Source organism: Stylophora pistillata, chromosome 13 (assembly GCF_964205215.1).
Source record: "Stylophora pistillata chromosome 13, jaStyPist1.2, whole genome shotgun sequence".
Taxonomy (NCBI): domain Eukaryota; kingdom Metazoa; phylum Cnidaria; class Anthozoa; order Scleractinia; family Pocilloporidae; genus Stylophora; species Stylophora pistillata.
In genome coordinates, this window is record NC_142531.1 from 6,269,510 (window position 1) to 6,281,763 (window position 12,254).

General features: G+C 38.2%; 3 protein-coding genes and 1 pseudogene across 4 annotated transcripts; all 4 read right to left on the bottom strand.

The window, feature by feature from the left end:
* Positions 1-1,545: 1,545 nt before the first annotated feature.
* LOC111326939 (uncharacterized) lies at positions 1,546-3,233 on the bottom strand (annotated as a pseudogene). The gene is made up of 3 exons (XR_002694483.2): positions 2,862-3,233; positions 2,498-2,605; positions 1,546-1,814 (listed from the first exon to the last, which is right to left on the bottom strand). The product of XR_002694483.2 is annotated as an uncharacterized LOC111326939 (transcript).
* Positions 3,234-3,989: 756 nt separating this feature from the next.
* On the bottom strand, positions 3,990-5,174 carry LOC111326938 (uncharacterized). Its single transcript, XM_022931022.2, has 3 exons — positions 5,014-5,174; positions 4,511-4,630; positions 3,990-4,260 (listed from the first exon to the last, which is right to left on the bottom strand). Exons 1-3 carry the CDS (start codon positions 5,137-5,139, stop codon positions 4,108-4,110), a joined length of 399 nt encoding a protein of 132 aa, XP_022786757.2. The 5' UTR covers positions 5,140-5,174; the 3' UTR covers positions 3,990-4,107.
* Positions 5,175-7,125: 1,951 nt separating this feature from the next.
* On the bottom strand, positions 7,126-8,384 carry LOC148717392 (uncharacterized). Its single transcript, XM_088743542.1, has 3 exons — positions 8,178-8,384; positions 7,562-7,669; positions 7,126-7,433 (listed from the first exon to the last, which is right to left on the bottom strand). Exons 1-3 carry the CDS (start codon positions 8,346-8,348, stop codon positions 7,302-7,304), a joined length of 411 nt encoding a protein of 136 aa, XP_088599668.1. The 5' UTR covers positions 8,349-8,384; the 3' UTR covers positions 7,126-7,301.
* A 1,911-nt stretch (positions 8,385-10,295) lies between these two features.
* Positions 10,296-11,882, bottom strand: LOC148717393 (uncharacterized). Its single transcript, XM_088743675.1, has 9 exons — positions 11,865-11,882; positions 11,734-11,745; positions 11,603-11,614; positions 11,471-11,482; positions 11,340-11,351; positions 11,209-11,220; positions 11,077-11,088; positions 10,867-10,979; positions 10,296-10,514 (listed from the first exon to the last, which is right to left on the bottom strand). The coding sequence occupies exons 1-9, from the start codon at positions 11,880-11,882 to the stop codon at positions 10,367-10,369; spliced, it is 351 nt and encodes a 116-aa protein (XP_088599801.1). The 3' UTR covers positions 10,296-10,366.
* Positions 11,883-12,254: the final 372 nt, after the last annotated feature.

Consider the following 12,254-nt stretch of genomic DNA (forward strand, 5'->3'; position numbering starts at 1 on the left):
CGCGTGATGCGGTTCCAGTCAATACCCACTAATTGACCCTTGCTTACCATAGAGTCTCCTGTAGCTCAGTGGTTAGAGCATCCGACTAGATCACGGAGGGTCGTGGGTTCAAATCCCATCTGGAAACTCGATTTTTAAAAATTGTTTATTTTCATCTTTACATGCTCATTTTGGAGGCTGGTTGGCTGCATGTGATGCTTTAATGCATGTGATGCTTTAATGTGACAGCGTGATGCTGTTAGTGAGCTTCTATGCGCTAGCTGATGTTCGGCTGTGTAGCCGCGTGATGCGGTTCCAGTCAATACCCACTAATTGACCCTTGCTTACCATAGAGTCTCCTGTAGCTCAGTGGTTAGAGCATCCGACTAGATCACGGAGGGTGGTGGGTTCAAATCCCATCTGGAAACTCTTTGATATCGTCGTGGAAATTATAGTAAATAAATAAAGGCATGGAAAAATATAAACGGTGTTGAAGGGAGAACGCTTAAAAAACGACAGCGAGAAAACACGAACATTTCTTAAAAGCTTCCTGACGAGTTGCTCGCAATAAGTGCTGTTCTTCCAAACTATGTCTCTATCGAAGGAAAAGAGCTTGCGCAGGAAATATCGCTAAAAAAATTCATGCAAAGAGAAACTGGGGCAAAGTATGATGTTGTGCGGTTTTAGCACTTAGCCATAGTCTTTTTTTGAGGAGTTTCATGTCATAGCTCCCTCTAAAGACCAAATTTCGTGGAGTAACACATGGACGCTCCTTCACCTTTTTAGCACATAGGCGACGACTAAAAACCTAACTGTCCGACTGTTACTAACTGTACAAACTTTGACCTTGTTTAGTAAGAGGTATGTGGTGCTTAAGTATCACTGTTGCTCCAGGAGGTTGATGAAGTTTTCGCCCCATTTCAGGTTTGTTCCTCTCTAACTCTATTGTGAATTCTTCCCTTGAAGAACTATTTCCCTTACCTCCTACAGTTCGCGCCTAAATCTCTCAATTCGTTTCGTTACGGTAGAACATTCCTTTTCTGTCGAAATCATAGTGTATAACGATCACCATGCGATTTTTTTTTTGAGAGAGAGAGAGAGAGAGAGAGAGAGAGAGTTTGCTAACTTTAACAATACAGGCTTTTCTAACCAATATTTTATATGAAAGAAAAGCTTTGCTTCATTTGTTATAGTATAAAAACAAAACACAACCAGCATATATTCTAAAGTGGATTATTGGCTATTACATGCAAATATACAACCATGTGGCACGTTTCAATAAAGCGGAAGATAAAAAAAAACATTTCATAAAAATAACGGACATTTGGTCGCTTCAACGAGGCATTTCAATGTCACATTTTCGCAATTTTCAAATGTGTATTTCCTCAATTTTAATCGTGATTTGTATTTTCTGACTGGAGAAAAATTCCTGGAAATTTTTCCCGTATGAAGTTTGCTTTTGGAGGCAAACACTGCGTGCGAATCGACGATAACAGAAACTTTGTGACAACTGATCAGACAACCGCATTGCAGTGAAAAGGTATTGAGCAAATAATTTACGATATATACTTCGTACCGAATACCCTTTATTAAAGACCTTGAAAGATTCTGTACAAAAACAACAAAAGTTGGCTTAAGGTGCCCGACTGCGCTGACGTTTATTAATTTATCATGTAAGACTACACGTAAATGTCTCCAGAACCGGGCTCCTCTGTAGGTGGAGGACGGATGCACTTGAAGCGCCCGCGGTGATGAGGATGCCTTTCATCTGCAGGGGTGGGACGACGGACACGTTTACACGCCAGTCCATCGCGACAACCGTGGTGACAGAAATACTAATTAAAAAAAGAAAATACAATGTCCCAACAAGTTGTAAACAATGAAACAGGAAGTTATTGCTGTATAGTTGATCGCTGTTGCCAATTCCATGTTTCATTTGTTTTGGCGAACTCTCGTAACGGAGATCTCAAAGGCTAATATTAAATTCGACTCATGTATCAAAAAACCTAGATGAAAATGTCAATTTCTTTTCTTTTTTTTTTTTAGACGAAAATGTCCATATATCTTTTGCCCCCATCCTGTAACCATTCAAAGCCACCCGCGGCGTGTACACTAGCGTAATAAATAGTTTCGTTCCTCTCTCTCAGACCCTCTATCTTTCATCATATGCTTGTTCGTTTCTTTCATTGAAATGATCAGTAATTTGCAGACAAAAGACAGGAGGACACTGGTATGAGACGGGGAAGGCAAGAAAGTTATAGTACAACTCTAAGGTTAAGATAAGTGTAGCTACTCTTTTGACCGTCGTGCGCATCAAAGTTCAAATTCACATTTAAAGAAAACCGGTACCGGTTAAACTGAAAATTGCCCCCGGGAGCAGAAGCGAGATACAACTCGGGCAGGCCGGCGCAGTTTCCTTAATCGTACCCACTTAGTAGTGGGAATATTTATTTTTGTTTTTCAACTCGTGAGGATAGTTGAGGGAATATAAAACAGGAGCACGGATACGTAGACTCACAGTAGGCGGCTTCTTGCGACAAGGCTGTCCCAGTCCTCTCTGTTGAAAGCATTCATATCAATAGCAGACTATCCTGCAGCATTCCCCAACTTTACACTTCTTCTTACACTGTAATACAGAGCATTGCTTCGTTAGTGAAGATTCTGGGAGATTTCAGCTTACAGCAGAGGATCTTCCGACACCCTTCTCTTTCATTTTAGAAATCTTTATTTAAAGAAACGTTTTCGGTTTTCCTCACATAGGGCTCAGGTGTACATTTAAGTTTCTTTATTTTACCTCGACCAAATGACTTTTCGACTTTTACTACATTATCGTGGACAAAACCCTGTTTAAGACAATGATTAAAAAAACGATCAAAGAATACCTTGCGTATGCGATGGTCATTTTCTTCTCCAAAAAATTCTGCAACCAAAGCGACCACCAGACAAAAAGCAAATAACATTGCTGGCTTCATTTTGCTTTTGAAAACTGCAAGATACGTCGCTGATGTTTTTGTCGAGGATAGTACATTTGTGAATAAGTCTTTCCTATTTAAGTCCAGATTTTTACCCTTTCAAAAAAAGTGATGGAAAGAAAAGAATTGCTTTGGAGGGTTGCTTTGGTGTGATTCAAAATATCTGCCATGATTTGAATCATTTGATCCATTTTAAAACTACAATAATGTTGGCAGTTCCAACAAGAAGTTTACTAAGGCAAAATTAAGACAAAGAAAAAATGATATTGTTGACTTACAACAATTATTTGTTTCTCCCTTTCTCTTTCTACAGCTTACCAAGGTTCATTCAATGGTCTCTAAAGGTCTTTAAACAGCTGATTATTGATAACAAAAGTTCATTGTGAAGCAATTTAGTGTCTGTGTAGGTTTAATTGCCATCCCACTTCCCCTCAGTCGTCATTGGCTTATCATTAAAGCATGATTTTCTTAGATTTTTGTTTCAATAAGCCTTCACAAGTCTGATTTGACATCCAAACAAGCCTTCTCCTTTATTCATAGGCAAACTGGCGCCTAAAGCAGGGGTGGATGTAAGCTTGTTTTCGATTTCTGGCTGTTGATTAGCTGATGACGCTATTATATCCATCGAACACATTCTATTTCCCAATAGTAATAAATCTCGCCATCGTGCTTCTCGACTAAGACAGTGAAAAGCGTCCTCTTCACTTCATGCTATTGTTTCACGAGTGACTGATGCAAACATGTCCCCAAAGTTTTCTCTTTGAATTGCATCCCTCAAACAGCTAATAATGTTACAATGGATCTAGCATAAATAGATCGATTCGATCACGGAGCGGACGAGCTTTCTTTAATAACTCTGATGCGTGTAATCGGAATCGTACTTTTTTTTTAGGGCCTCCAGTTTTCAGGAATCAAATTCCAGAACCAATTCCTTAAAAGTGCAATCAAAAGCCAAAGGCACACTTTACACATTTCACACATCACGTGCTGCAAATCGAATCACGCATCGAAATCATGACAAGCACCATGCATCACGTATCAGTTCACACACTTTTTATTAATCATCTGAACAGTTCACTAATCTACACGTTCAATCGTAATTATATCATTTCGACTTGTGAAACATGTGTCACGTGTTACATCTGGTATCCTCCCCTCAGTCGTCTATGTCCCCAGAGCCCGGTTCCTCAGTGGGTGGGAGAGGACGAACACACTTAAAATAATGATGAGGATGACGAAAATCATCAGGTTTCCCACGCCTTACGCACTCCAGGCCATCTGCACAATCGAGATGACAGGTTTTGATTGACTGTAGAAAACAGAAAATACGATACCGGCTATCAATTGGAATACAAGATTTTCAGTCAGTTGTCCCTATGAAACTTAAATGAGTTTCTATGATTTATTTTGCTGCAAGTGCAATGGAAAATCATTTCAAATTGTTTTGTTGCTGTTGTTGCCTTGGATTTCTTTTAGGCTAAGCGTTTTCATCGACTGTTGGTAGAATTTGGAAGTGTAAGCAATAGCTTTCCACCCAAACAAAAATGAAACACACTTACAGTTGATTTTTTACATCGTTGATTTTCCGTCTTCTGTTTAAAGCAACTGCGCCTTCGCCAAAACCAGTAACGGTGTAGCCGGCAACATTCTCCATCTCTGCAGTCCTCTTTTGTTTGGCACTGAATAGAGAGAGAGGGAGGGCATCAGGCCATCAGTGATACCTATTCTAAATGTTCTTATTGAAAACGCTAAATTGAACGGTTTAATTACAACTGTTGAACCTGGACCCTACTTTGTAAATTGGAGAACGCAGGTATCAGCCTTAAGTAACCTTAATTTTAAACTGGGACTATCCCTACTTAATATGATATAAAAGAAAAATGGTGTTCAAAAAGCATTGGAGGCAAGGAGATATGTGCGACTAAAAAAAAATTGAGGCAGAAAACAAATCTCTCAGTTTTTTCATGGTCTTGTTTTCAAAGATTTAGTATAGCTTGTCTTATTAGGCACGTAACAAATCTCGTGTATTTTTGCGATTGGTGCATTAAAAGTGATAACCTACTTTGCGCAAATGATGACGTGCATCATTTTTCTCTGCGTCTTCTAAATATTCATCCTCTACAAAACTGGGTTCAGCTGCAACGAGGACGAAAGCAAGGCAAAGCACTATTAACAACAAGAACCTCATGTTGTCGGTGATGCGATGATTACAATTACCCTAAAACTAAGCTGAGCCTTTTATTCCTCCGAACAATGCTGGTTTTTCACAAATGCGAACGCAAAGAAAAGAAACGTCTTGGCTCGCAAAGAAAGAGCAAGGTGTTATAACAGTGGGGTGTCAAACTTGTTCAAACAGTATCAAACATCAATTTAATCTAATTGGAGTTAAGCAAAACGGAATACTTAAAAAAGGTAATATACAAGACGAGTACAGGCGTTTTAAGCTGTGCAAAGCGTTTCATTATGTTTAGAATTTGAGATTGTAGTCCAGAATAGTGATATATCATGTCATCGGTTGCGTCACAAACATCTCGCTATCCGCTTAAATTCATCTTCAATTTCATATTCAATGAAAGACCGTTAATCAGCTGACTTGCAGGGCACAAAAGTGTGTTTGTTCAAGCTTATAGAATATTTAAAAAAATGCATGAACATCTGAGCCAGGTGAGGACTTTTTTCTTTTCTTCGAAATATCATTTGTGGATGACGTTGCAGTTGCCCTAGTGATGCAATATGCAATGGTACATTCAAAGCCAAAAGGGGGTAAGTGGCGTCGGAATATCTTCCTTTACCAGTCTTAAATTTATCGTTGGGTCTTACGGAGCACGGCTATTGTTTTCAAAATAAGATCGTCTGATTACAGTTTGATTCCCAGAGCTGATAGCACAACGAGCCGATTTCAGTTTGCTTTGTTCCAGGTCTTCTAAGACAGTTTATAGCTCCCATTCTCATGACTAAACAAGTGCCTTACATTTACAGCTGCAAGCATGCACACTCTGTTATTGTCCATTTCCCTTTGTTTATCCGGTGCACATAATGCAAGGGGTAAGATCAAAGTCATTTCGGCTAAAATAGTTCTGGGATTATCAGGCGTGACGAGTTTTCCTCTACTCAGTGAGGTCATGGGGTTTTAAGCCATCGACAACTGCTTTTAAATAGGACACCTTAAAACACTTGTTTGCTAATGAAAATAAAAACAAGAGAACGAAGATGGTTAACCCTTTATACCCTTATATCAGAATGCAACAGAATGCATATGAGAATGCAACAGAATGCATATGAGAATGCAACAGAATGCATATGAGAATGCAACAGAATGCATATGAGAATGCAACATAATGCATATGAGAATGCAACATAATGCATATAAGAATGCAACAGAATGCATATGAGAATGCAACAGAATGCATATGAGAATGCAACAGAATGCATATGAGAATGCAACAGAATGCATATCAGAATGCAACAGAATGTATATCAGAATGCAACAGAATACATATCAGAATGCAACAGAATGCATATCAGAATGCAACAGAATGTATATCAGAATACATAAGGAAAGAGGAAGGTTAACTCTTTTTACACCCTTCTATCAGTATGCATATCATCCAAACTGTTCTCCGCGCATTTCCAAGGGTGCGGACAAGCAGAATTCTTGAGGGCATATTAGGTTGGAGATGAATTTATCAATTTCTCTGCTCTCTTGACCACGATGTGTAATTCAGGAGTGATTCCGTGAAGAGAAATTAGATGCTAGTCACTTTTAAAGGGCTAAAGGATTGATATTAGAGTAGATTAACAAGGGTTGAAACTGACGAACTTGTTAATTTTTACAATATTCACAAACTTTAACGTGTGACAGCGTAAGTTAGAAACTACAACACGTATTATACGGCACGCTCACATAGTTCAGACGTTAAAAGGGCATTGGGTTCACCCTTTCACTCCCAAGATCTCATTAGCAATTCTCATCACTGTCTGCCATACAATTTTTAAGATGTTAGTTTGGAGAATTTGGTATTGGATCAACTGATAATCCCCTGATTTTCTTTTTTCCTTATTCTCATTACTTGTCTGCTTGATATTGCGTCGATATTGTAAGGAAAAATTCTGTCTTGGTCATTCAGGGGAGTTAAAGTGTTAAGGGGCGAGAAGTAAAAAAACACGCTCAAACTCTCCTCGACACGTGTTTCCCGCAATTTATTATAACAGTTGCATTTTCCAGTGAAAAGAGAATGCCTGATTGATATTGTTATAACTGTTTATCTAATAATCAACAAGTTATCGAGCACCAGTGCAGGGGCCATAAACCATTTATCTATTCATCGACGGACGTATTCAGCCATCTGGTTACACTGCAATTTCTCCAGAACCTGATTCCTCCGGCGGTAGATGGGTTGGCAGTCTTGGCTTGACGCATTTGTAGGAGAGGAATCCGGATTTCTTACACTCTAGTCCCTCCTTGCATTTCAAAAAGCAGGTCTATTTAAAAGAAAAACACATGTACCACATTTTTAGTCAACTTCAATTTGCAGGAGAATTAAAAAAAATAAAACGTTCACTCTTCGATTGATTATTTTGCAAGTTTGCAAGAGTTTTGTTGCACTTACAGAACGAGGGTGACAGAAGCTGCCCTCTTTCTTCTTCTCTCTGCACCAGGAGAAACCTAACTTTTTAAAACAGCAGCCCTGCTCACAGTCTGCATCGCTGGAACATCGCTGAAAAAAATGAAACAGCAGAATAGAGTCAATGACATATTAAGTCCTGGATGATGTTTATGCAATGAGCTAAAGCAGCTGGTGATACACTAGCCACAATATAGACCATGTGATGAAATCGCTTTCGTGAACAGCGCATATTTATCTAGAGCAAGATTGAATATAACTGACTTCTTTAGAAGCACTGTGTTTGTTGATTAGAATCTAGCCGAATGTAGTGAGACAGTTTCACTGTTTAAATTCTGTGGTAAATAAAAATTCGGTCTCGAAGTTTTGGGACAATTCATTAATTGTATCAACATCAAATCTTTGAAGTCAACTGGATGGAGGTAAACATGACAGTTTACTATTGCACTAAGAAGTGATTCCTTCTTAAGAGGACATGTTACCTTGTCTTTGAAATATAACTATAGTTACAAAAAATATTTGTCATCTCGATACCAAGCCGAAGCGAACCCTTTGAGTTATTTGCTAATGAAGTTAAATTTTGCTAGCAGAAAAGGCTTACCTTCTTTTTAAAAGACCAAAAGCGCTTGTAACTTTGAACCTCATCTTCCAGAAATTCTTCTTCCTCAGAGGAATGAGCTAAGAAGGCAAACGCCAGGCAAAGAAGCAGAAATAACTCAAACTTCATTTTGCTGCTACTGAGACGAAATATCACCAGAGATGAAGAGATCATGCGATGCCGCTCTCCAAATGTACTCGGATTGCATGACGGCTATTTACTAGAAAACTTATTATCATTGTTGACAAATGACGCACTCGCGACGAATCACCAACGAACACAAAAAGCGTGCATTTCGTTAATTACAAGACGCCCAATCAAAGAACAGCTATTTATGAGATAGCAAACGTGACATTGAGCTTGAATTGATCGGGAGTTCATGCGATTTGGGTCGATATTTTGGATGCTAAGTCTGTTACTTTCAGTTCTTTTAAATATTTTATGGTCTTTTCTTGCCTTGATTTAAAAAAATCCATGCCAAGTTCCTTAGATCTTTAAAGTATTTCATGGCCTTCCCACCTGGGTAACCCCTAAGATCTGACCACTGATACTCCTCTCTCGGTTATACACAAAGCCCTGTTAGTTGGTAAAGAGAATTTGAAGTTATATCAAGATAAATTTGTCGTATTGAAATTGTGAAGAGGAGTTCATTTTTAATCACTTCTGAAAACAAGAGCAGCAAACAAACAGCTGCAGCTGCTGATGAAGTCTCAGTTAATTTGGATGGATGACGCGTTTAGTAGTAAGGAACTTTCTCAAGGTATTTGGAATTTTAACTGAATAAAAGAAAAACAATTAATTTTGTCTTTTCATTTTCGTTTCTACACTTCAAAAGGATAAAATGTATAATTTATCTCCCCCATAAAGACTCAAGGCTAAGAAGAACAAAAGGTTTATATTGTATGCTAAACATTGTGTTTTACATTTAGAAAGGGAACAAATTACAGCTCGTTTGAGGTTTCAGGTGAACAAACACTTGGTATTGCGCACGTGTTGTGAATGTCTCTTTATCAGCTTATAGATTTACCAAGCGAGACCTTCGAATTGAATAGGCCATTAAAAAAAAATTCACCAGTAGATATCAAGATATCAAGGCGAAATAAAGAGTAGTGGCCTCTGGAAAACGTTCATAAGTCATTATTTCATGTATTCTTCATGGATCATATTCCTTTTGCAAAGACCGATCATGTGAAAAATGTATACACAAAACCTCAGTGTTATGGTAAAATTACGTTGATAAGACGGACATTACACAGATCTATACAGTCGAGCATATTCTGACAAATAGTACTTAGAATTGCGTGTAACATTTGAAATAGCCTTAGCAACCGTATATATAGATTCTACACCTTCAGATTTCACACACTATTCAAGACTGTTAGTCCTTCCTGGTGCGAACTAAGAGATTGCCTAAACAGAGAAATCCTCTCAAAGTTTTATTGATCGATTTAAATTCGCACATAACACTTATTTTTAAAAGAAGGATAGATACACTGAGTGATATGCTGTTCTGTTTGGGTGGAGCATTATATCTTTCCCATTCCTATCGCAGCTCGGGCGTTCAAATCTACTTCACCTGCTGCTGTGCAGGTCGGAATCAGTCTCACCTTAGGCACCCCGGAAACCTACATATCCTTGAGTATTATATAATAGCATTTTCTTGTTTAAATCCTTCGTAGAGATGATGATGATTTCTCTTACCACAGAGGAGCACACATAAGCTGTTTAACTGAAGCGTTTGTGGCCTAGCTCTAATTAGATCGTTAGTGTTGGAGGGAGGTGGAGCCAACAAAACTAATTTTTCCCAGAGTCTATTTTCTTCAGATCCAATATTTGCCTTGTATCTAATCTTTAAAGGCAGAATCATGTGCTTCCTTCACTAAGGTATGATTTTTGTATATTAATTACCATCCACGCTGTTCCATTCCACGAGAACAAAATTGAAATTTGCCGTTTATCCGGGTGACTGTTTGGTGTAAGTACAGAAATCGTACGCCAAGAAAGCCTCAAGTCTTTTTTAAGGACCAGGAGAAATGACACGAGAAAATGCTCGCTTACATTTGTTTTTAATTTTTTTTTTCGTTAAGTGTGTGGTGTTTTAAATGAAGAGGAGATACACAATTCATGTTTTCATTGCTATTTATTCAACACTGGACAATTTATAAATAATTTGAACAGCCACAAACCTGTGTTTATTCTATACGGTAATTTACATATAAACATGCATTGTCAGGATCGGAGCCTGCCCCCTCTGGTTGAGCGCATTTGTAGACATCGAACTGACCAATTCCAAAACTCCTTTTACACTCTAATCCTTTCTGGCATTTCCAAAAGCAGTTCTGTCTAGGGTAAAACACAATACGTTAAATAGTATATTTTAGCTGTGTCATTCAAAACTTCCTCAGGCATATGGCATAAGTTCTGGTTTTATTACTGCTAACTGGTTTATGATGATTATTTGAACCTATTAGCACTGACAGGATAAGAAAATATGTTTTGCGAAGGTAGTATAGTTATATACGTATCTTCTAGAGTGCATTTCGATGTAGTGTCGTAAAAGTGCTATAAGTGGAGTGTTACCAGCAGTCTGTTACTAGTTACACTGTGGTGGCGCGAAATTCAAGAACTGATGAACTTCAAACTCATTTATTGTTAAACTACTTAGGCTTGCAGGAGTCGAGTTCTACTCAAAGAGGATGGGTGACAAATTCTGCCCACTCCTTTTCTTGTCAAGCATTTGGTGTAACCGAATTTTTGGAAACAGCAGTGACCAGCTGAACAGTCTGCATCAGTTGAACAATAAAAATGAAAAAAAAGTCAAGGGCTTTATTAGGCTTGATAAAATTAGGACTCAGCACAGTACTTAGAAATACCGAGACATATTTTTGGAAACAGCACTTACCAGCTGAACAGTCTGCATCAGTTGAACAATAAAAGTGAAAAAAAAAGTCAAGGGCTTTATTAGGCTTGATAAAATTAGGACTCAGCACAGTACTCAGAAATACCGAGACATATTTTTGGAAACAGCACTTACCAGCTGAACAGTCTGCATCAGTTGAACAATAAAAATGATAAAAAAGGCAAGGGCTTTATTAGGCTTGATAAAATTAGGACTCAGCACAGTACTCAGAAATACCGAGACATATTTTTGGAAACAGCACTTACCAGCTGAACAGTCTGCATCAGTTGAACAATAAAAATGATAAAAAAGGCAAGGGCTTTATTAGGCTTGAGAAAATTAGGACTCAGCACAGTACTGAGAAATACCGAGACATATTTTTGGAAACAGCACTTACCAGCTGAACAGTCTGCATCAGTTGAACAATAAAAGTGAAAAAAAAAGTCAAGGGCTTTATTAGGCTTGATAAAATTAGGACTCAGCACAGTACTCAGAAATACCGAGACATATTTTTGGAAACAGCACTTACCAGCTGAACAGTCTGCATCAGTTGAACAATAAAAATGATAAAAAAGGCAAGGGCTTTATTAGGCTTGATAAAATTAGGACTCAGCACAGTACTCAGAAATACCGAGACATATTTTTGGAAACAGCACTTACCAGCTGAACAGTCTGCATCAGTTGAACAATAAAAATGATAAAAAAGGCAAGGGCTTTATTAGGCTTGAGAAAATTAGGACTCAGCACAGTACTGAGAAATACCGAGACATATTTTTGGAAACAGCACTTACCAGCTGAACAGTCTGCATCAGTTGAACAATAAAAATGAAAAAAAAGTCAAGGGCTTTATTAGGCTTGAGAAAATTAGGACTCAGCACAGTACTTAGAAATACCGAGACATGTTTTGGCAGTGGGAGGAAAAAAGCTGAGTGTGAGTTGTCGTACTTTCGTGGGTGTTCTGTTGTTCGACAAGAATCAGCAGAAACAACACGCAGACTTTCGTTAGAGAGAGAATTAAGTAAATACTTGAAATAAGACCCATCGAGAAAATTGAGCGTGTTATTTCATTCCAGCTATTAGAAGTAATATTTTGTCTTCATTTAAGAGCTCCCTTAATTTTTCGTTGTTTCATTTTGACGGTAGTATCTCGTGTCTTAACAGCAACAACAGCAAAAAAATAC